General features: G+C 54.6%; 5 protein-coding genes across 5 annotated transcripts; 2 read left to right on the forward strand and 3 right to left on the reverse strand.

Moving 5' to 3' along the window:
- Positions 1-9: 9 nt before the first annotated feature.
- GCG54_00009389 (uncharacterized protein) lies at positions 10-891 on the forward strand (the record flags this gene model as incomplete). Its single annotated transcript, XM_045409335.1, has 1 exon — positions 10-891. The coding sequence occupies one exon, from the start codon at positions 10-12 to the stop codon at positions 889-891; it is 882 nt and encodes a 293-aa protein (XP_045256580.1).
- Positions 892-1,296: 405 nt separating this feature from the next.
- GCG54_00009390 (uncharacterized protein) lies at positions 1,297-2,145 on the reverse strand (the record flags this gene model as incomplete). Its single annotated transcript, XM_045409336.1, has 1 exon — positions 1,297-2,145. The coding sequence occupies one exon, from the start codon at positions 2,143-2,145 to the stop codon at positions 1,297-1,299; it is 849 nt and encodes a 282-aa protein (XP_045256581.1).
- A 1,723-nt stretch (positions 2,146-3,868) lies between these two features.
- Positions 3,869-4,964, forward strand: GCG54_00009391 (Oxidoreductase swnN; the record flags this gene model as incomplete). The annotated part of the gene is made up of 3 exons (XM_045409337.1): positions 3,869-4,006; positions 4,066-4,298; positions 4,361-4,964. The coding sequence occupies 3 exons, from the start codon at positions 3,869-3,871 to the stop codon at positions 4,962-4,964; spliced, it is 975 nt and encodes a 324-aa protein (XP_045256582.1).
- A 651-nt stretch (positions 4,965-5,615) lies between these two features.
- On the reverse strand, positions 5,616-7,312 carry GCG54_00009392 (O-methyltransferase gsfB; the record flags this gene model as incomplete). The annotated part of the gene is made up of 4 exons (XM_045409338.1): positions 5,616-6,019; positions 6,081-6,752; positions 6,804-6,849; positions 6,899-7,312. 4 exons carry the CDS (start codon positions 7,310-7,312, stop codon positions 5,616-5,618), a joined length of 1,536 nt encoding a protein of 511 aa, XP_045256583.1.
- Positions 7,313-9,173: 1,861 nt separating this feature from the next.
- GCG54_00009393 (Secondary metabolism regulator LAE1) lies at positions 9,174-21,444 on the reverse strand (the record flags this gene model as incomplete). Its single annotated transcript, XM_045409339.1, has 17 exons — positions 9,174-9,261; positions 9,304-9,771; positions 9,823-10,027; positions 10,076-10,502; positions 13,214-16,805; positions 16,857-17,559; positions 17,614-17,924; positions 17,993-18,109; positions 18,160-18,299; positions 20,060-20,477; positions 20,532-20,669; positions 20,738-20,775; positions 20,851-21,005; positions 21,055-21,096; positions 21,147-21,237; positions 21,317-21,346; positions 21,397-21,444. 17 exons carry the CDS (start codon positions 21,442-21,444, stop codon positions 9,174-9,176), a joined length of 7,011 nt encoding a protein of 2,336 aa, XP_045256584.1.
- Between the last annotated feature and the right edge of the window lie 1,374 nt (positions 21,445-22,818).

Raw genomic sequence — 22,818 nt, forward strand, 5'->3', positions numbered from 1 at the left:
GTCGTCAACATGGCTTCCGGAATGCTGGCCACTACGGAACCCAAATTTGAGCACTTCAACAGACTTCCAGCCGAGCTGCGCCAGATGATCTGGCTCTACACCCTCGACGAGGCAGGTGATATGGTAACCTGTCTTCCTGCCGCCGATCCCAGCCTATACCAGCGCAAGAATCCCGCCGCATCAGCCGTCAATCGCGAGAGCAGAGCGGCCTTCCTTCGACTGTACGAGTCAATTCACGATGCGTCCAACTTCGCTCCCAAGCGCGCTCCCACCTTCGTCTACTTGAACCCGAGCATCGACAGCCTCGTGCTTGGCGACTACGGTGTCCCAGGCTTAACAGGTTACGCGCCGGTGTGCCCTCCAAAACTGGGCGAGGCGCACGCCAAGATGATACGCGAGGTCCGTCTACAGCAGCGCGATCTGAAAGTGTTCTCAATCAACAGGGGCGTCGGGGCTTGGACCCAGATAGCCTGCACACTGCACACCGGTCCGGCGGGGCTGGTTCACGAATGCCATCTTCGTGTTGCGGATCTGATTTACCCGAATCTGGACACCATCTGGATCACGAGCAGCTACAGCCGCATCTTCTTTCCTCAGAGCTACCCTGGCTGGAATCGAGGGCTGACGTTTCGGTACTGCGTACGCTCTGGCGAAGTCTACGTGCAGCGGATCAAGCAGGAGGACTACGAAGAGGGCTTGCGCGTCTACAGAACACCACAGGATCCTGCGCTTTTGTCAGTTGTGCGCGTCGACATCGTTCGAGACGAAGGCTTCAGTGGAGGTGGCGAGGGGTGGCATCGGATTAATGTGATTGGGCGGTATCACGATCTGAACGCGGTTTGGGAGTTCATCGTGCACTATATCGATTGTCGACTAAGTCAACTGGCGTGATCATACGAAAGCCATCGAGAAGCCCTCGACATTTACCGACACTTCACAAACTTGGTTGCCGGTCGCAACATCACTTGTCGGTCATCACATGTTCAAAAGGGCAACGTCCATTGCCTTCGAGATGCGTATCAAGCAGGGAGAGCATTGAGATAGCACTTAGTGTATTGAGCTACCAAATCATAAGCCTCCTGTGGGCATCGGAAGGATCATCCTGTTCCGTTCCTTCCAATATTCAGCGTACCAAATCCGCCTGTCCAATCGCCAGATCCCAAGACAAAACCCTGCCTTCCCAAGATGTACATCATGCGTGCGAGCAAGAGTGTGCCGAGCCAGTCTGTAGAAATTGTCAGAAAGCTTGATCAGTGTCCAGTTGCCTTGGGTAGCATACCTTTGAGAAGACTAGATCTAGTCGCGGACGAGGCGCTTGAGCAGGTACTCGGCAGAGAAGACCCACACGAATTGCATAGGCTCCGAGGCCTTGTCGAAGGCGGACGCGTGAGTATCGTCGTTGTTCACAGCCTGCCACTCAGTGGTGTCGTGGATGAGATCAGGCTTGCGGTCGAAGACGACCTCGACCTTGAAGACATCATCGCCGGACAGGACACGCTGGGTGCGCTCATCGATGATGGCATCCTCAGGGATGGTGCCCTGGGAGACAAGAACGGTGTTGGTCTCGACGTGGTAGATGAACTTGAACTCGGTGTAGCCGTTGAGCTCCTCGACGATGGAGGGAGCGACACTCTCGCTAGTGATAGTGACGCGCTCGAGGTTCTTGTAGATGAGGCGGGTCACGTCGATCTCGACAGCGGGCATGGTAGGGTCGAACTCGAAAGAGGTGTAGCCAACCGAGGGGGGGACATCGAAGTCGTGGAGCCAGCAGCGCAAGAGGCCGGTGATAAGAGAATGCGACTTGGGCGGCTCGATCAGGTTCCACTGGCCGGAGACGGTCTCATATCCAAGATAGAGGACGTCTAGGTGAGGGTTGATGTAGACCCAGTCAGGCTCCTCTTCAGATCCGATCAGTACGAAGGGAAAGATAGAGTCGTAAAGCCGAAAAGCATGGACGCTGAAGACCCGACGGCTTTCCTTGCAAATGCGGGTAAGAATGCTCTGCTTACGAGGGGCATTGCGGTCGCGGCGAGGCGCGACGCCGACAAGACGAGCGATGTTCGCCTCGTTAAAGATATGGCGGCGGATCGACTCGGGGAGGCTGTCGAAGAGGAAGACACGGTGGCCAACGTTGTTCGCCGCCATGTTGTGTGAGGTTGTTGGTGGTGATATTGAAGAGGAAATGTGAAAGTTGGGAGGTATGGAGGGGAGGAGGAAGAGAAAAACAAATTCTGCTCCTCACCTCCCCAGGTTTTATTCTGTGTCTGTCTCGCTGAGTCGTCGAGGGCTGTCTGTCCGGAAGGGTCTGTCTGCTCTCGTGTTGTTATGGTTGCTATGGCTGCCGGTGCAGATGTGATCTTCAAGGCAGGAGGCGTGGGTTCCTATCGATATCACCACTAATACTAGGGGGCTCTCGCTGTTTTCTTCCTTCAGCATGAAAACTCTGCACACAAAATGTTTTGACCAAATATCAAGTGCATCTTCACAGATATGACACTACTTGTAGAATTACGCTTGGGGTCTTCAGCATCTCAAAGGCATCACTAAAAAGGGGAAACTTGGAGCATCAGAGCAACACTCAAGAGTCAACCTAAAGAAATTCTTTATAATAGGGTGGGTGGTTTTTGTTCCTTATAAGTCCAATAAAGAGTGTCTGCGGCTAGAGAAAGAAAGATGAGAGAGACCAAGGAAACTTCATGATAAGGGGTGTGAATATTGTAGGGCTTTGACCTTTGGGGTAAAGAGCTCTTCCTCTTTTAGCCTCACAATAATTTCAAAGAATAGTGAAGAAGCAGGTGGTGACCTGTGAAGTTTGACGTCTTTCGACTCCATGCTGGCTGTGAAGCCGGAGGGGAGCTCCGGTGCACTCCGGATGAACACGGCCCCACTCCGGAGGCACCTGCCCAGCAAGGAAGGAGACACTCCGGAGAAGGGCCGCAGTCAGCCAAGGTACCTTACCTACCTTAGGCAAGCACCTGGCTACCTCCTTCCTTCTCTCTGGAAGCAACAGCGAGCAAAGCCAGTCTGGCCAAATCAGAACTTCGACACCAACCTCAAAAACCATTCGCCTGCCCCTACTTGACCCGGGCCATTGCTGCCACCCGAGTCCGAGAACAAAGTACGATGCTGGCCTCTCTGAGCAACATCACCGGCCTCAAGGCATCTCTAAACCCGCTTCCCTGGCCCAGACTCCGTCTCTAGGTCCATGTCGGTGGCCGCGGTCGCCGTCAGAGCCTAGCGATCATGCTGTCACGATTCCCCACAAGCTGGACAAAACCGGCAGGTTTTCGGCGAGTTCGTCTTGTGGAGGAATGGGACGCCAACATCGCAAAACATGCATGCTCAACACGCTGCGGAAATACGAAATCGACTTGGTCTTATGGCCAGCTCCAAGTGCTCAGCAATCTTCCTGAATGAAATCTGCCCCCTTCCTGAGATCTATCTGAGTTGCTGAGTGTCCCGATTGCAAGTTGAACTTTTAGGGAGGCTTCGTCGCCCTGACCGTGCCAGAGAGGGCTGCGACAGTGCGAGACCAGTTCATTTCGTCACCCAACATTGTGCTCGAACTCAAGGTTACCCAGCCAGATGAACGCATCAAGCAGCCCGCGGGCACCGACTTATGGGGATAAATGAGTCGATTTCAACGTGGAAACAAGCGATCAATGGGGTTGCTGTCAGCAAACTACATGAGAGCGGTCTTAGGCCCGCTAAAGCCGCTGGCGTGGGCCTTCAGCAGCTCAGTGCGTCCACTGAAACGTCGCAGTACACTTACAACGCCAGACCCAGATATGAAGGAATATAAACCAGAGACCGTCGATATGATGGTGCATTTCGTTAAGACACCATCATCTCGTACGCTATTTCCAGTTTGATCAGAAGCTCTGAGCAGAAAAGCAACATCATGGTTAACGTCGCGATCGCAGGCGGCACCGGCGCCGTGGGCAAGACCCTCATCGAGGTGATGGCTTCGCAGACGAAGCATCAAGCTGTCGTCCTCACCCGCAAGGTATTTACTCCTGCTCGAATTTTGTCAAAAACGCCTCGGTACTGACTGCGCATAACCAGGCGCCCAGCTCGGAGGAAGAGGCTCTCGCGCCGACTTACCAGGTCGACTACTCCAATGTCGACTCTCTCAAGACCTTTCTTGAGGAACACAACATCCACACCGTCATCAGCGCCTTTGGCATCAACGCCACCTCGCTCGCGACATCCCAACTCAACCTCATCAAAGCCGCCGATGAGTCCTCGGTCACGAAGCGCTTCATCCCGAGCTCCTTCGCCATGCGCTACCCTGAAGAGTAAGCCCAGCCTCATCGTCCCAGTTTCTGAATACCTCGGCTGACCAACGCCTCCACGACAGCGGCGTCAAGATCCTCCCTCCCCTCGAACACTACTTCACCTCCCTCACCGCGCTGTCCTCGACATCCCTCGAGTGGGCCGTCGTCCTCAACGGCACGTTCCTCGAATACTTCGCCCCGGCCGCCCTCAAATCCCACCACCCGCACAGCGTCATCGTCCTCGACATGCACCACAACGCCGCCGCGATCCCGGGCGACGGCAACACCCCCGTGACCTTCACCTACACCTTTGACGTGGCGCGCTTCGTCGTCGCGGCGCTGGACCTCGAGCGCTGGCCGGCGGACCACGAGCTGCGCATCATCGGCGACGAGCTCACCCTCAACGACTTCGTCAAGATGGCCGAGGAGGTCAAGGGCGTCAAGTTCGATGTCGTGTACGACGACGTGGAGAAGGTGAGGGCGTCCCAGATATCGGAGCTGCCCGGACACAAGGCCTCGTACGACAAGTTCCCCAAGGAGAAGCTGCATTGGTTCCTTGCTATTTTCGAGCTGTGGATGGCGACCGGCCTGGGCAAGGTTGAGAGGGAGGGCAGTCTGAATGAAATGTTCCCCGAGATCAAGCCGCTGACGGCGCGGGAGATGCTGGAGAAGTACTGGAAGTCATGAGATAGAAGTAGGGTTGGAGGATGAGAAAATATGTCTACCTTGTGATGCATCCCGCGCCAGTGGCGCCGTAAGTGACGGGCACTGTCTCCTGGGCTGTTTAGGGGCAAATGACAGCGGGCTGCTGCACTGAACCACGGCCCCCGTCCAACCTGATGACCCTGGGACGGACCAGATGGCTAACAACCCCCGGGCCGACAATGCCCATGCCCGTATTCTTCAGGGCCTAAAAGCCAGTTCTTCCCAATACTTTACTGACGCTGTTCACAGCCACGCATAGACAAGTACGCCAAAAATGCAAAAGGAAATGCCGACCTACCCAGGGATCGAACCTAGAATCTTCAGAGTATGACTTGAGAGCCGAAATCTGACGCGATGCCATTTCGCCAGCAGGCCATGCTGAATTGATGACTAACGAACAGACAAATGCGACTTAAGTAGGGAAGAGGGGTTGCGGGCTAGACCGTTGAGGCGATTGATCGTCCCACTCACGATGTGGAGACTGGAGGCTCATCTGCTTGTGTGACGGGGATGTTGGTGGCTATGCTTTTATCTCCAACCCAGGAAATGTAATTGTCGCTTATTGAAGAATACTTCAAGAATCAAGCTGGCTACAGAAATGATACATTCGGAGTACTGGGTATCAAAAACGCATCACGAAGCTTCCTCTTTAGGGGGCTCTGCGTTGGAGTCCTCGGTCGTCTCTTCACCCTTCGCACCCTCTTTGGCCGCCTCAGGGTCCCACACCGCTTCAATGATGCTCATCCTACACCCCTTGGGCCGCAAAACCTTGGTCAGGACGAATCGCTCGTCGGCCGCCTTGAAGAGGGCCCGGTACTCGTCCTCATTACGCTCCTGAGCGTTCAGCACGGCCAGCATGACCATGTCCATTCCGCGCATAATCCTTTCATCCCATGGGTTCTCTTCTCCGGGTTGGCGTAGGCACTGATCCTTGATGACAACCTTCGCGCCGGGCTTCATTGCAGGAACCAGATTCTTGAGGATAGAAACAGCGTAAGGCGTGGAGTAGTTGTGCATGATCCAGCGGAAAAAGAAAACTGTTGAAGGAGTAAAGTCAGTCATTTTCTGTGGAACAATATCAAACAGTGGAGAACTCACCGTCTGCATCCTTCACAGTTTGTTCTTTGAAGAAGTCGTGTGCCATGAACTCGATGCGTTCGGCAATCTGAGTGTCGTCGGACACCGGCTTTGGGGCTGAGTCAATGGTTTTCTGGAGATCCTGTACGACGAATTTCATATTCTTCCACTTCTTAGCCAGGTCGACGCATACGAAGCCCTGGCTGCCGCCGATATCCACCAGCGTTCCGCCTCTAGCATCAACGTCGCCAAAGTCGTATGTATCAACGAGGTGTTTGACTTCGTAACCCTCGCCGCCTGTGAGACTGACCATGGCGCCGCCGAAACGCTTAGCTCGAGCCGGATCCTTGCCAAAGGTGACGAACATCGGCTCCTTGTCCACGGTATCAAACGCGAAGTTGAAGCCGGTCCGTGTGAGTGAAGTGGCTTCTGGGTAGGCTTTGAGGGCTTGAAGAACATGGGCAGAGGCAGGGAAGTTGTCTTCGAGGTTGTAGCCAACCCAATCCTGGAGCGACTGGTCCTCTGCCAACAGGCGGGACGCTGCAGTATGAGCGATCACGCCCGGCGAAGGCTCGCGGAAAATCCGGTTTGTCATAGCATGACGAAGAACCCGCGCGAGGTTGACAGCGTCGAGAGTGGTCTTTGTTTGCAATTCCGCCAACGTGATGGTGCCATCGATTGGCACGAGTTTCGCTTTGCAATGTTAGCGTTAATACGCATAAAGACGACCACCGTATTGCTTACCGAGACCAAAGTGGTTGACCAATTGAAGGCTCAAGCTGTCTTGCCACTGTCGAATAGTTAGCTTCGAAATTCGACGGCAGCAGGACGCGACGTACGCTCCAAGCTTTCCACCTGACGTCTTCTCGGGGTCCATGGACCAAAGCCTCCAGCTCTCTAGTCGCAAACATGATCTCCATCCGGCTCTTCTGGATGTCCTCGGGAAGCTTGGGAAAGTCAAGGGGTCCGTTAGGGTCTAGACTCGGCAATGGCATGCCATTTTCCCTCATGTACTTTTCCAACTTTTCGGTCTCCATCGCGATCTTCTTAGCAAGCTCTGTCAGTCTTGACGACGAACTTGCAGGCTCATTTGCCGCTGAAACTTCCCCCTTGGTAACCTCATCTTTAGGAGTACCATTTGACCGAGAAGAAAAGGGTGACAAAGACAGGCGGTTCTGCTTCTTGCTTTCGACTTCTCCGGTGTTTGATGACGGACTGGTGTTGAGCCACGAGCTGAGCTTGAATTTTGTCATTTTAAGGTGGGTTTTGTGGTAAGATTTGCTTCCCCTGGTCTATTACGATTAAGAGTTCTTCTTTCATGTCAGCACATCCTCACTTTGGATAAAGAGCGACGCAAGAGAAGTTCAGTCCTCCTTCACTAGTATCCCAGCACCACTAGCTGTAGACACAGCCATGCTTGGCTGTCTGAGCATCACGGCTTTGCAGACTGCTCATAGCCTAGCCGCATGGTGGGAACACTAGGAGTCTCTGAGAAGCCAATTTCCACTCTGATAGATTGCTTCCATTCATTCTCTTATCTGCTGGAGATGAATGACGTGCGAATTTCACTGACCGTCAAGTTTGAAGGATGTCAAAACCAACGCTACGCCTATCAATGCTGTGATGGCAAGCTCGGGACAAAATCAACGCTCGATGCTTTGGACGGTAGTGATGCCGCTCGGGCCGTTGTAACACGAAGAAACCCGAGGCCTCGGACTTGGGCTTGATTGACGTAGGTTTCGGGGTATGTGTCACAGAGAGATCAGACACGGCGGCTCTGCGACACAGGACGGCAACCAGGAGATTCGGTCAAGCTTTTTTCTCGGGGGAACGAAAGCTCGCGCCATCAGGACCCAGGCGCCTGGGAAGGTGTCTGTTTTTAAGGATGGGCCCAGATGTCAACAACGGCCCCTCGTGTGCTCCTGGGTGACGGGTCCTGGATGTGGGCGGGACAGGAGCAGACCGGGATGGGTGCTGAATCGTTGCGACGATATCAACTAGCGCGGTCCATGCTTCTGCGGTCCGACGCCATTGGTGTCTTGTTCATGGGCCGTTTCCTTGTTCCCCGTCTCTTTTGTAGCTAGTGGCCTTCCACCCGCTCTTTGGAGTCGAGCGCCGCGCGGAGGCGACGGACGATCGCGGAGGTCATGGACCTGGCTGGAAGGTGTTCCTGAGACGATGGCCACGGGAGCATGGTTCCATACGACGGTGCAATGGACTAGCAGCTCTTGGGACTGCGAGAAGAGGGGAGGTCGAAGGATGGCAACTTGGCAGGCGGTAGTCGATTGTGGCGTGGTATCAGTCCCCGTCCGTCCCGCTAGTCGACTCCCTGGCACCCTTGAAGGCCTGGAAGGGAACATACTGCATGGTACCAATGGAGGTAATTAGTAAACCATCCGAACGGGAGAAACGGCTGGGCGATGTTGATACCTAGCAGCAGCGGTGAGAAGTCTATCTCCATCGTTCAGGGACTGTCGCGGACTGTAACTGCGGTAGACAGGGGGGTGAAGACAGGAAAGACAGGACAGGTTCCACTGGGACGGGTCGGCAAGCAAGCGTCTGCGGGCACTGGGAACACAGCAGCTCCCCTCCCCCGCCGGCATTTGGGCGAAGAATGGACTGGAAGGGCACTTCTGGCCAATCAAGCCCTGTATTGCAGCACCCTACCTGGCATGTTTCAGTGAGCCAGGGCATCGGGCGGTCGCTGTCGACTCCACTCTGCGGGCGGGGCAGGGTGGTGTTCCGCCATTCTGGAACTGGAAACAGCGTCCACTACACCACCTCTTTCAAAGTCCTCACAGGCTCCAAACTTGGGCCCAATCCATCCAATCTGCAACTCCCCTCAACACCACCCTTCGACTTCTCCTCACCCGATCCCACGACGATGCAGCACCCCTCTGCAGCAACGACTATTTGGCAAGACCATCATACTTCTTCCGGACACGCTTGCAGAATGCTGCACCCAAGAACCTTACAGCCCCTCCCGACCGCCACCAGTTTGCCAAGGACCTTGAAGTTGGACCGTCTCCAAAACCGTGCCACACCACACCACCACCACGCAACCAGCGACGCCAAACCCATACGTCCGTATCCGTGGAGAAGAAACACAGTCGGTCATGTATCCAAACTGATTGCGGTTTCCTCGCTACTCTGGGCATACCCCTGATTCAAGATCATGGCATTTCGTGCAATCACGACTGGGCTAAAAAGAAATTGTCTGCATTAACCGCATCGACTATCCTACACATCCACAAACTCCATCGGCTTCTGCCCATAGACCACCTTGAGCGGCATGTACATCAGCACCGAATTGTCAAAATACGCCTTCCTTACATTGACGAGGAAAAGCTCCGTTTGCTCCGCCGACCAATGTAGGCCCCGCGTGAAAGGCCCCAACGCAATGGCTTGAAGTCCATCCAGGAGGATCGTCCGCCAGTACATTCCCACGGTTTTGAGCACCCTGTTACGCGGCCATGTTCCTATCGGAACGTGAAAAACTCTCTCCGTCACGTTGCAGAATCCTGCTTCGCGCATCATGTTCGCCAGCCGGTCTCCCGCCGCCAACTCCAAGTCGACTCCGAGCTTCATCAGCCCTTCGCCTACGAGACCCCAATACTCAGCAACGGGATGCGTCGCCGATAGCGAATTGTTGGCCGAGGCCGGGAAATGGTGCATTTCCTGCAACTCCATCCAGCCTCCAGGCTTAAGGTGTCTGACTTCTTGTTAGCGGTGGTACGGATGCTAGGCTTCAGCGGTCACTCACTCAAGCGACCTCTGGAGGAGCGTCTCCCAATCCTTGATTGCCACGACGGTGTGCCGCGAGTGAATGTAATCAAAGTGGTTTGCATTATACAGCCACGCACTTTCGACATCGTCAACCTCGAACTTGACGTTTGGCGGCACCCAGTCTGGCTGAATAGGGCTGAGATCCACACCAAGGACCTGGGCACTTGGGAATTGGTCGCCCACTTCTCTGTCATTAGCAGTATTCCGATTGCACGGCTGCCTTCACTTACTCTCAATGGCCCAGGCGCCTGTACCGGTTCCGAGATCCAGTATGTTCTGAGGGAAACGCCCGATCGGTGCAAAGTTGAGCTTCTGGCTACAAAGTAGCTTGACCATGGCATGTTTCATGTCCTCGCGCTCCTGCTCGACCTCATCATTCGGGAAGTTGTACCGCCCTTCTCGGAAACGATGATATCGCCGCCCGTTCTCATACATGAAGTCTCTCACCGACGATGTGATTGATGTGCTGCCATTCGACTCTGTGTCTGTGTCATAACCAGCATCAGATGAGTCTCTCGCGTCGAAAAGATTGAGCTCGTTCCTGTCAACCGCAATGAAACCCTCGGCTTGCGTTGTGGCCTCTGACGACTCTTGTGCTTGCTGTTCAGCAGACATGTCGGGCAGAATGCGGACTCCATTGGGATGTGTCAAATGGGGCTCGAACGCCGCAGAACGGTTGCCACGGGGCGATAGCGAATTGCGTTGAGAGTAGTCGTCGGTGTGTTCAAGGTCGGAGGTCCCGTTTCCATCGCGGTTTGCCGTGCCGGTTCCTGTCATGAGCGCTTCGATGGGCTCATCGGGTGACCAGTAAGGGTCTCGCGACTCTGTCGATGACCCGACCGCGTCGACGACAGGGTCGAAGAAGGCGCGCGTCGAGGGCTCAACGGCAGCAGTTCCTGACATGATGTGGTCTTCTCCGGCGTTCTGGACGTTGACATTCTCATCCCAGGGCATGAGACCTTCACCGAATGCCGCACCATGTGTCGTCGAGTTTACGTCTCGGCGAGGGATGGAATGATTGACCAGATTTCTGGGCGGTAGGTGCCACCCTCGCCCGCTCGCGGCCAATGTCTCAGACACCAGATCGGTAATATCAGTCGCGTATCCCGCCTCGTGCCTGGGGCTGTCCAGCCTGTCATTCCCACTGGATGACATGGGCATGTCACTCTCGGCGGCGGAGTCCATTGCCTGTCGTGCAGCGTGGGCGTCAAATAATCATCGCCAGGCAGCAATACTTAGAATTGCTTTTTCTGATGCGTTGGCTTCGCAGAGCTGGCTGGCGATGGTCGGTGGTGCTGAAAGATGCAATCACATGCTTCCCCAGCCAATGAAATGGTAATTGGCGTTGCTTTAAACGACGGATGGACCCTTTATGACGAACGACGTCTGTTGCATTGCCTCAGCTGTGGCAGTAGTCCCATCCATGCTATTATGCCATGCCATGCGTGCCACACTACAACCGGCCAGGGGAATCCGCGGCCGTGCTCAAGCTGGCGGAAAGACCTCCGCATTTAGCTCACGCTTGGTCAACCAGCAGGCAGCAGAAAGTGGCACGATGTTCAAGTCAGCACCGGCACGAAAGCTTGAATTGCAGTGCTACCTGCAGTACCGATGAGGATAGCAGAGAGCTGACATGGATGCTCACTCACATCTGAGCGCAAATAAGCTCAATCTTGTCGCCAAGGCGGGAGGATTGGGGAGATCCCCCCAAGGGCGCTAACCCGTCTCACATCCCCGGCGCACCGTCAGTGCAAGCTCCTGGTCATGTTACGAGGGGCTGGAACATCCACTTTGATCTGAGCTGCATCGGAACATATATGCGTCTGGATCAAACGTCCTCTGCATACCAACATCGTCATGTCAGTCTTATTTCTCAGCACCATGGCGACATTCCACGATATTCCACAGGGTCAGACTCAGTACCACGGCTAAAATCCTCCAGCCAGGGGCCCGTGGTCGTCTTCTGGGTCAGTAGGGCAAAAAGGAATGGTGCCGGGACTCAACATCTCGTCCTCCGGTTCCAAGGTGGAATAGGGTGAGTACTTGTGACCCTCCTGCAATAGACCAAAGACATCTCGGGATCTGCCCAGATGCGCTTGGACGCGATGTGGCTGAGGTCGAAGTCGACTTGAACGGCTTCTGGCTTCTCGAGTTCCTTCCCGTTACGGCGAAGAGTGAGGACATGGTTCTTCGCGAAGGGCTTCGTGCTCAACGTCGAATTTCGTGTGGAGAACGCAGCCGTGGATGATTTGTCGCAGTATCTCGAGGCGCGTGTCTCCATCAGGGGTGATCTCCCTATCCAAGTCTTCGTGTGGGCAGGTCCGACTCGCGCCCTGAGACCATTGTAATCGTCGCGGCGGCAGACATCGGTGATCAAAGGACCGTCGACCTTTTCCCTGAGAACGGCACCGATGTGTTTAAAGCCTCGTCCTCTTCGAGCATGCACCAGGTTCCATAGTACTCCAAGACAAGGCGGCCCGGCCCAGTAACTGCGTCCTCGCCGGCACCCGCATCGTGGAATTGTCTGTATATCGCGACTGTTCGACTGAGACCAGAGTCGGCCTGATGAAGCGGGGTGAATCTCGGCGGTTACGGAAGCCTCAGAGTACTATAGAGCTTCGGCGAGGACGATATGTTCTTTCACGAGTTGTGAAGCCATATGGTCCCCGTAAAGCTGGGGGGCTTCATGACCTTGCAGACAAGATGGATCGGCCGCGGAGGAGTATCTTCATCGGAGATGTGTATGATGTTCAGGACCCTGACCTGCGCCGCATCATCGGTGATATCACTTTTCTCGGGCGGGATGTAGTTGCTTGGGTGCTTGTCGGTAGGATTGGGCGGTTCTATGTCGCCCCGTCATCCGTACTTGGGCCCGCCATACGGCTCGGAGGGCTTTTTGTGAGGGCAAAGCACCAACTCTTTGTCCTTGGGATAGGAAAGTTCGGCGGTCGCCGAGTCTGAACTGGACATGGCGGCTCAAGAATGGTGGTGATCAGCGTAGGTTGGGTGCAATTGGGGTGGGCTCGGCAAGGCTATAGGAGTGATGATGGTCGAGGGAAAGGTGGAAAATATGGGAGACAGTTGATCCTTTCTCATGCTAATGGGCTGAGGGCATGTCCGAAGAGGTCTCCCAACACAGAGGGATAATTCAGTATTGCCACGATCAAAGAGCTAGTAGTAGGGTTGTTTGGTGCATCAAGGCTGTCGCGTAAATACGTTGAATGTTCTCTACTTGTTTCGTAACGTCTAAATCTACGAAGGCAACCCCTTGTTAAGAAGAATGCCGGGCTATGCCAAGCTCTCGCACCATCCTCCTCCGACACACATGTCCTGTATTTTTGCTAATTTTATATGGGGAGGTAATGCACAGCCGCGCCGGCGGGACAGCTCCAGCACGCAGGCTCGTCCATGACATTGTCCTTGTACGCCCGGCCTGCGACCGCCGAGTCGCCGATGGCGTCCCAGACGGTCAAGCTGTAGATACCGCACCAACCGGATCCCGGGACCCACGTCCAGCTCTTGCAAGTTGCTCCGAGGCTCAGGCAGTACGCGGCACAGTCGGTCTGGGCGTATAGATAGCTACCCTGCACCCCGCCGGCCGGTTGCTGGAAGCCCTTCACGTTGCAGTTTGCCGTGGCAGGCGGCGAAGCAGCTCGAGAGCACATCGCCGCCGCGGCGGACGTGCTCGAGGAAGCCGCACTCTGCGACTTTGAGCTGGCGGGCGTCGTGGAGGAGGATGGCGATGCGGTGATTTGCGGGTAGCCGACGAAGAGCGGCAGCGAGGATGAAGAAGAACTCGACGAAGAAGACGAGGACAAAGATGAAGACGAGGCGTTTGCTGGAACGATGTTGGCGCAGTTGTGGCAGAGCATGCTCATCCATACAACAGGCCTGTAGTCCACTGAAGGCGACAGGGACTTGAGTAGCGTCATGACGGGGAGGCTATAGAAGTTGCAGTTCCAGGAGACGGTGCTGGTGCGGTCGAGGGCGTATCCCTGGCATCCAGAGATCCCGGCACAGATTACTGCGCAGCGCTGGTACGACGGGTCGAAATTGTAGTCGCCCAAGACGTTGGGGGCGATGCCCGTGGCGACGGCAATGAGGCCCTGCGTCGCTGTCGGATAGCCGGACTGGATGCAGCCGTTGGTGTACCATTGAGCCCCGGTCGGTTGACCGCAGGATGTAGTCGACGCCGGTGCGGAGAATGTTGTCACTGTGCCTGCTGGAGCTGAGGTGGTGGCGAGGGCGGTGACAGTTCCAGATGGTCCTGAAGTTGTGGAGGAAGTCGAGGAAGGACTGCTACTGAAGGGCGTGCTCGTAGCAGATGAGACGGCACTACTTCTGCTGATGCTACTGCTGCTGCTAATTGCTAAGATGCTCACGCTGCTGCTGAAAGAGGACGCAATCGCCTGGTTGAGGGTGCAGTTATAGCATTCCGACACTCCCCATGCGAACTTGGCATACGCGGAGCCATATGAGGTGAGGCGGAAGTAGTTGCCAGGGAGGTAGTAGTTGCTCGAGTTGACAAAGTTGTACATGTAGCAAGACCACGGAGAAAGATCTGTGGGCCAGTTTCCACGATCGATGGCCCAGGTGGTGCAGCCGTTCACACCGCGGCAAGCGCCGGCGCAGACCTCGAAAGGCTTGCTGAAGTCAAACACCCCCGATGGAGCCGGAGCAATGCCTGTCGCTACAGCCAGGAGACCGGACTGCGAAGTCGGGGTCGGCCAGCCGGAGAGGGCGCAAGGGGTCGCGCCGTCGTTGTTGCGCTGTGTTACGCAGGTGCCAGAGGTCCAGGCTGAGGCCGAGAAGACGTAGGCCTCGGAGGGTGGCCTTGTTGTTGCTGGCGCGGCTGTTGTGGGAGACGCAACGCTCGACGTGGATGATGCAGCGTTGGCAGTAAACGTTGACGAAACAGCACTAAATGTCGAAGATGCCATGCTACTAGTCGATGACACAGCGTTGGAAGATGAAGTAGCCGGTGGGGCGATTGATGACGATGTTGACGGAGTAGGTGACGATATCGCTGCAGCAGGAGTGCTGCAAGCGTAGCACTGCTTGTCCATCCAGACGATCCAGTAGTTGCCGTCGTTCTGGGGAGTCATCAACCTCGCGCCGGCGGAGTAAAAGTAGCACGTCCAGTCAGAGTAGTCGGCCGGCCAGAATCCTCTATCGAGGGCCCAGCTGTAGCAAGTGGACATTGACGCACACATCTGCGCGCAAGCTTGGTAGGCGTACTCGAATAGGTTGCTGTTCTGAACCCGCGGAGCCGGAACACCTGTGGCGACTGCAACGAGTCCGGAGGTCTGGAGGACGCCGCCGGAGAGAGTACATCCAGCAGTGTACCAGTTGTCAGCCGTTGGTCGGGGGCAGTTGGTCTCCGTCCCCGTGGTCGGCACGGCGAGGGTCGGGATCCATGAGGATGGGGTGATGGCGCCAGGCCGGACAGCCTTTGTGGAGCTGGGCGTGATTTGAGGTTGAGAGCTCGATGGGGGCGATGATGCTGCAGTCGAGACTGAGGTGCTGGTAGTCGAGACAGGCGATGAAGTGGAAGATGGCCGAATCATCGTTGAGCTTATCAAGGGCAGGGTGGACGTTGAGGCAGCCTTGCAATTGTAGCATCCCGCCGAGAAATACGCGACTGAACGATAGTTGTTGTCAAATGTAGTCCAATAGTCTCGCGCGTTGCCGCCATAGATGTAACAAATCATCGATGTGCTTTGATCAAGAGCGTACGCTGTGCAGCCAGGCACTTGCTTGCAAGCTTGGGCACACTGCTTGAACGGCCCCTCAGAGCTAACAAATCCCGTGATGCCCGTGGCGACCGCAAGAAGACCGGATGTCGCCACAGGAGCACCGGACAGATAGCAGTCGGGCGGCGTTCCGAACGTGCAAGCAGCAGAATCGTAAGCCGGCGCAGAGAAGGTCAGAACACCAGGGATGACTGGAGCTTGTGTCACTGCGGGTACACTCGTAGAAGACGACGAGGTTGTGGACGTCGTTGCCGCCGCAGGCGCAGGAGCAAGGGCAGCCAGGTCTCGTTGCTGGCAGCTGTAGCAAGTTTTTGCAAAGTAGACGACGGCGGCGAACTGAGCGTTGTAAGCGTTGGGATGGTACTTTCCAACTTGGCCAGAGTAGAAGTAGCACCACCATGTGGAGGCTGTGGCATAAGGGTACACGCCGACGCCGCGATCCAGTGCCCAGGAATTACACGAGTCGAGGTTGGCGCAGATGCCGGCACACTGCTCGTACGCTTGCTGCATGTTGCCCGAGACAGGCACAGGAGATGCAGTGGCTTTTCCGACGATATCGATGGTCGCTACAGGCATCCCAGACATTGTGCAAGTCGACATGTAGCCGGGGCTACTGCATGTCCCAGCCTGGTACACCCCTGCGAGATACGTAGGAACGTTGGCGGCCACGTTCGTCGCAGCCGGAGCAGCTGTCGTCGATGGAGCGTTTGTTGTGGCAGGTGGGATATACGTCGCCCAGCCAGCATTGCTTGTTGTGCTTGGTACGCGAGAAGAGCTGGTGCTTGTCGCTGAAGGTGTTGCCTGGATGATCACCACGGTTGATGAGACAATGACGGTCGAGCTGCTGGAGACTGAGCTCGATGACGGAGCTGGTGCAACAGCAACATCTCCAATTACGATGGGTACCGCAGTGGCAGGGCAGTACTGAACGATAATCAAGGTCGTGATACCGGCGCTGGTAGGCATGCTGGTCACCGTGGTATAGCTTCCATCCGTTGTCCAGATCCTGCTCGAGTAGATGACGGTGCTTCCAATCATCATAGTCAAGGTACACTCGGACAGGACAGCTCGCTTCGACGCTCGCTTCTTCAAAGCCTCAGTCTTGTACGTCAACTGTACCACGACGGAGTCTTCACTCTGCAGGTCAGGAGCAGACGCGGCGGCGACTGTGACAGAAGCTTGGCCATTGTCTGGTGGTGTAAGATCACTGTGGTCTCCATCAGAATTGCTTCAGTACACATCTCTGGTGAAAACTTACAGTACGGTCTTCCCATCAACGGTTTGAAGCTGAGCATTGTCGCCAATGGTGGCACCAGCTAGTGAGGCGCTGACTGCGTGGGGCAATGTAGCATCATTGGGAGCGGAGTTAGCGGAAGGCAGAGCCGACGAAGTGGATGATCCGGAAGCAGTCGAGGATGTCGAGGACGCGCCGGCAGACGAAGTCGATGACAGCGCCGGGCTATACTTGTACATATCCAAACGGTTGGGACCTCCACAACTCTCAGTGGCGTCGCCCACGCACTTCATGTTGCAGGTCGAAGACGCTGCAGACGTAGCAAGTGGGTTCACGGTGTTCCCCGCCCAGCACTCACGCGAGTACTCGATTCCAAAGTTGAGGTATCCCTTTGATATAGCCCAGTCTGCGCACTTCTTGACGGTCATGTCGTCGGAAGCATAGAGGTCGCCAAACGTTCTGCCGTTGGCGGCATCGTCAGTCCAGCATCCGAGGTGAATGAAATCGCCCACGCGATCGGCAGCCGTGCTGACTGCGCTGGGGGCAATTACAGGGGCGGAACTTGTGCTGGAGACTCCATTGGTCGTGTCCAGTGTATACATGTTCAACCGAGCTGGGCCACCGCAGAGGCTGGTTGAGTCTCCTGCGCAGGCCATGTTGCAGTCTGTTTGGTCAGTGGCTGGCAGACTGAGCGAGCCAAGCACGTTGCCGCACCAACATTCCTTTCCTATGCAAGATCAGATCAGCAGTTGAATTGAAACTGTACGCCAGGACTGCTTACCGTATTCAACGCCCATCCACGCACTGCCGGCACAGAATGTGGCACACATGTCAGGCGTCATGGCATTATCAGCACGCGTTCTGGACAAGGCACGTTGGCCCTGAACAAGATCACTGTAACATCCCGCAGAATCATAGCTCCCTGCCTTGGCCTTTGCAGAAGGGCCGGCAGGAGTCACAATGTTCTCGTTCTTGTAAACGCTGAGTCTGTTTCCAGCACCACATTTCTGAAAGCCGTTGCCAGGGCAGGCGAATGAGCACTCGGTGTCATCTGCGGCAAGAGTAGCAGCAACAGACAGCTTGCTTCCACACCTATGTTTTGTTAGTGTCGTAGGCAGAAGACCCTTCAGGGGCTCACTTGCCAGCACTCTCTTCCATACTCGGCACCAAAGTATGCCTTGCCAGCCGCAGCACAGATGTCGGCACATGCTCCCAGCGTCAATCCGTCGCTACCAGTGACAGTCTCAAGAGCACGTCCGTTCGAGGGTTCCATATAACTTCACAGAGTTAGGCATCTTCTTCGAGATGGTGGAGGGCTAAAGCTCACCATCCTTGGTACGTGTAGCCATGTTGTGCGGGCAGCGAGACGGCTCGTGGGCCATTGAATGGGACAGATACGACAGTCTGGGTTTGCAATGCTAGCAAGACCGCAGAGCCCAGACCAAAGAAATGAGTGGATTTGGCCATCTTTGACAATGAGCTCGGGGAAAGAGTGTAAGTGCGGAAATCGCAGTGTAGAGAACGAAAGATCGGATGGACGGTGGGATGGCAAGTCTGTGTCCTACTATCCAGCATGGATTCCGGTTTCCTTAAGTAACGATTGTAATGTACACCACGACCTGTGCTCCAGCTTCTCGACTTCTGAATCCAGCTTCCACCCTTTTCCGTATTCCAATTGAGAACGACGCCTCGAGACTACTTCCGACGCGGCCCATCCCACAGAGCTTAGGCGATCAGGGTTAGATTTCGTAGCCAGCCGGAGGCAATTATCGCTATTCGGAAAGGGAAATCACAGAACGATGTCGATTTCGGAAACCCATCCGAGTCCAAAGTAGTAAAGTGCTCAAAACAGATTTAGCCAGGGGTAAACCGCCATGTGGCTGGCCAACAGCTCTCCGGTGATGGCTCGGGTGGTATCCAATGACTAGCAAGATCGCGAGAAGCTAACTTAGCCACCACTTAGCTTGCAAATAGCCTCAGAGGGTTTCCCGCAGCCATGGCGAGGTAGATGAAGAGAATATTGCCAAGAAAAGAAATAATGGCGCTGGGCACCGTCCCGCGTTGAGCGAGCTGCAGGGGCCGCCGCTTGGCGTGAGGAGGCAATGACAGCACATCGAATTGTTGTTCATGGAGACCGATACGGATGAGTCGGCATGGACGAGAAGGCGGCTTGCCAAATTCCATACTGGCGGGATTGCCACGAGGAGTTCGTGGGGATGCCCCTCCTTTGGACCCTGATCGTCTGGCAGACCTGTGTGTCCCCAGGCTCTCGGGCTATCCAGCCCAGACTATCGACCCCAGGTTCTATGCTCTGATTTAACATAGAAGGCGTCTCGGCCCATCTGTCTTGAGTCAGAATAGTCGGCATGATAACTTTGTCACTTTGTGTGACAGTTCCAGATGAACCACCGAGTCTGGCGTGACTGGCCCCGACCAGACTGCCACGCAAGTCAAAGTTGACAGGAGGAGAGTCAGTCGCGGGTGCTACCGGCGTGGGGTCCAGCTGGTTGGTTCGCTTCGCTGCTTCACCCTGAGGCTAAAACAAGCCTTCATTGCAAAATCCAGACCGTCGAGCCCGTTCGCTGTCGCTTCTGGCTTTAGCGTCGCCTAGCTCTCAGCTGAGCTCCAAGTCGGCGGGAGTTACCTCCAAGCGAGCAAACAACATCGAAATGCCGAACAAGCTTGCTTGTCATGCCTGTTTCGGGTGCCAGAGCAATGCGAACTGTGAAATCGGCATGCGGTTGAAGCTGGTAAGCTGGATTTGGGAACCACGATGGAGACGCCAGAACAAAGGCACCTGCTCAGGGGCAGCTCTTGCTTAGTCATGCATCGTCGCACGGGCCACTGGAACTTCGCCTTGTGACGTGCTCCCTGACCAACTGACCTAGAATTAAATCTTTCGACGTTTCTGGTACCCCCGAAGAAGAAGTCGCAAGCACCCCCGATCGGTGAACTACAATACGCCCTCTGCAAAAGCCATCCCAAGATATGAAAAAGTAGTGCACAAATGCCGTAGATCATGTCACGTTCAAGAGGTTTTCTCTGCGGCTTCTTGTCAAGATCTTCACCCATCAGGCATCCAAGTTGACCTCACCCTGTGGAGTGCTAACAAACTTCTAGCGTTGTCTATGCCTTCTCAGGCTTGCACCCAGTGATGACATAGCTATAGACCATCAGTACGTTTCACAAGAATGATCCAAAATCCAAAATCAACTGTGAACTTACACCGGGTAATCAGCGTGGAAGTGTCTGTTCTTCAGATCCTTGCGCACGTCGATGAGGAAGGTGTCGACCTCGTTGCGCGTCCATTCCAGGGCGCGGGTGTAAGGCGCCATGACCATAGCCTCCAAACCATTGGTGACGTTTTCGTACGTCCATGTGCCGATATTTTTGTATTGCTGATCTTTGGGCCAGTCGTTGATTGGCCACTTGTGGAGTTTCAATCTAACGTCCACGAAGCCAACCTCAAGCATGATGGTCTTCAGGGACGGTAGGTCAAACCAGGGGCGTCCCATCTTCGTAGCCGCTTCCTTGAGCAGGATTGCCATCCTAGCGAACGCGCTGTCTTTGGGGAACGTGTTATCATCGGAGAAGGGCCAAACGTCTGCCTCCTGAAGCTCTAGCCAGCCGCCTGGTGTCAGGTTTCTGCGCTCATTATCAGTTGTGAATATTACATAACTTGCACTGTATGATGCTTACTCAAAACACCTGGTAAGGTATATCTTCCAGTCGCTGACGGCCGAGGTCAGCAATCGACTGTGGATGTAGTCGAAAGGCTTCGAGTAGGTCCAATCCTCCTCTAGGTCATCAATCTCGAATGCGACGTTAGGGAGCGTACTAAGGATAGCATGTTATTAGTAAAGTATGCTCTGAAGGACTGTGGTGGGGCAGGAGCTGCTTCTCACAAAGTCGGCAAAGTATGAGAGAGATCTACTCCGAGAACCTATTTAGACATTAGGTGAGTTGGCTAAATCTCCCAAAGAGAAAACATCACAAGCTTGTCATCAGGGCGACTAACCTCAGCCTCGGGATGTTCCTCTCCGAAATCAAGAGCCCAGATCCCTGTTCCTGTACCAACATCGAGGACTCTTCCGACTTTAGCGTTGGGATCGCAGGGGGGAGCCAGGCCGAGTCTATCATCCAGCGTATAGATCCAGATTTCATGCAACATATCTGCCCGTGTGTGAGAATATTGCATCGATTAGGGACACGCTGACAATACCTAATCTCTCGGCTTCCCTCTCGTCGTTGGGCCAAGAGTATTCTGAGAATGATTCATTCAATTTCACTACCCACAGATATGGGCTGTCTCACTGCCGTCCTTGTACCGATGGTAGGTTCTGCCATTCTCAATGCGGTATTCGAGAAGTGAACTGCTAACACTTGTACTCGATGATGCGACCGCCTGGGTGAATGCAAAGCATATTAGTCTTGAGTCCATCCGCTTCGAGTCGCGTTTGTTTGGCATCCCAAAGGCTTCTTACCGAGATTTCCGATAGTCCGTCATCTGTAGCCTGATCATAGTTAGCATCACGTCTGGGCCTCGACTGATAATTGGACTTACCTCATCACCAGCAGCTGCGATCTGCACTTCCTGGTCCGCTTCAGCCATGTTGGTTTAAGGATGGTTTTTGAGAAAAGATCCCACTGGTCCAATACACAACTCCAAGAGACACTTTCCAGAGAGTCGCACGGAATTTGTGGGAAAATGCAAAGTCGAGACCCGGCCGAGGTTTGGAGCGACACTCACTCATCCTTGTTGTGGCCGCACCAACATCCCGACTGCAACCCCTCTTCTTCAACAGGGGTTTACAGCAACCAACAAACGAAAACCCGCATATGCGCCGTGGCAGTCTTTCCTCTTTCGAGCAATTCTATGGAGCGAGGAAACTACGGCGGCGAATGAGAGACTCTATGCATGGGTAATAATCGCACAGGTGAACAGGACGGACAATTTCCTCCTACACATCGACGTATTCCCGGCCCTGCTGCCTGTGTTTCTGCGGCCGTAGACCAGGGAACCTGTGGAACTAGTGACATAACCGCGAAAGGCATACCGGATGCGGCACCTTCCAACTTTGGTAAATGATTTCTTGAAGACAAACTCCATTACCGCCAGAAGCGAACGGCCTGGAACGTGGTCTCCTCGTAGAATTTTCCGCAATAGAAGCCCGCTGAAGATTTAAAGACATGCCAAGAAATAAGAGCCAGCACCGTTTTTCTCGGGATCGTCCTCACAATGAATACATCCTATACATTAAGATGAACAACACAACTGAAATTCAATGCTCAACGCCAATCGGATTAAATCAGCAAAGCTCCAATAACCGAAAGATCTATCTGATTCCTTAAGTACGCTGAACGACATATTATCAACCAGTGAAGTCAAAACGAAGGACCTCTTTCCACCCAATGGCAACATGCAAGGACCGTCGCAGCCTTGATCACATCAATCGCTCTGAACTTCGCTGCCCACGGCAAGTTATCTGCATCTGGCCCTTCTTCTGACACGATTACGCTGTGTCAGAATGAGCTTCTTCCCTTTTGGCGTTCATTGGCGTATTTCGTGGTTCCGGGTTTGCTCCTCAGCGCTGTACCCGTGTTTTGCTGGCTCGGCTCCGAGCGTCAAATCGAGTGGTTCAGAAACCGCAAGCGCGACAGCAACTTCTGCTTCTGGTTGAGCATTATGTTGATCGTAGTCGGCAACTGTCAAGTGCCTATTATAAAGTTGTCTGCTATCAGTTACTGGCAGACGTGTTTGTTCAATTCGATTGCGGAGGGTTTAACAAGTATTTGCAGATATTGGGCAATGGAGTCATTACGACCTTTGTTTGTTCAACAGCACCTCACAGGTTCCTTGCGAAGCATTACGTTGTACGCAATTACCAAGACCCTCGAACAAGACGAAGAGATCGAAGAGGAAGACGAAGACGACGAGAACCAAAAGGACCCCTTCCACAACCACGCCCTTGCCTACTGAGCAAGC

Source organism: Colletotrichum gloeosporioides, assembly GCF_011800055.1.
Source record: "Colletotrichum gloeosporioides strain Lc1 chromosome Unknown consensus_117, whole genome shotgun sequence".
In the NCBI taxonomy this organism is placed as follows: Eukaryota; Fungi; Ascomycota; class Sordariomycetes; order Glomerellales; family Glomerellaceae; genus Colletotrichum; species Colletotrichum gloeosporioides.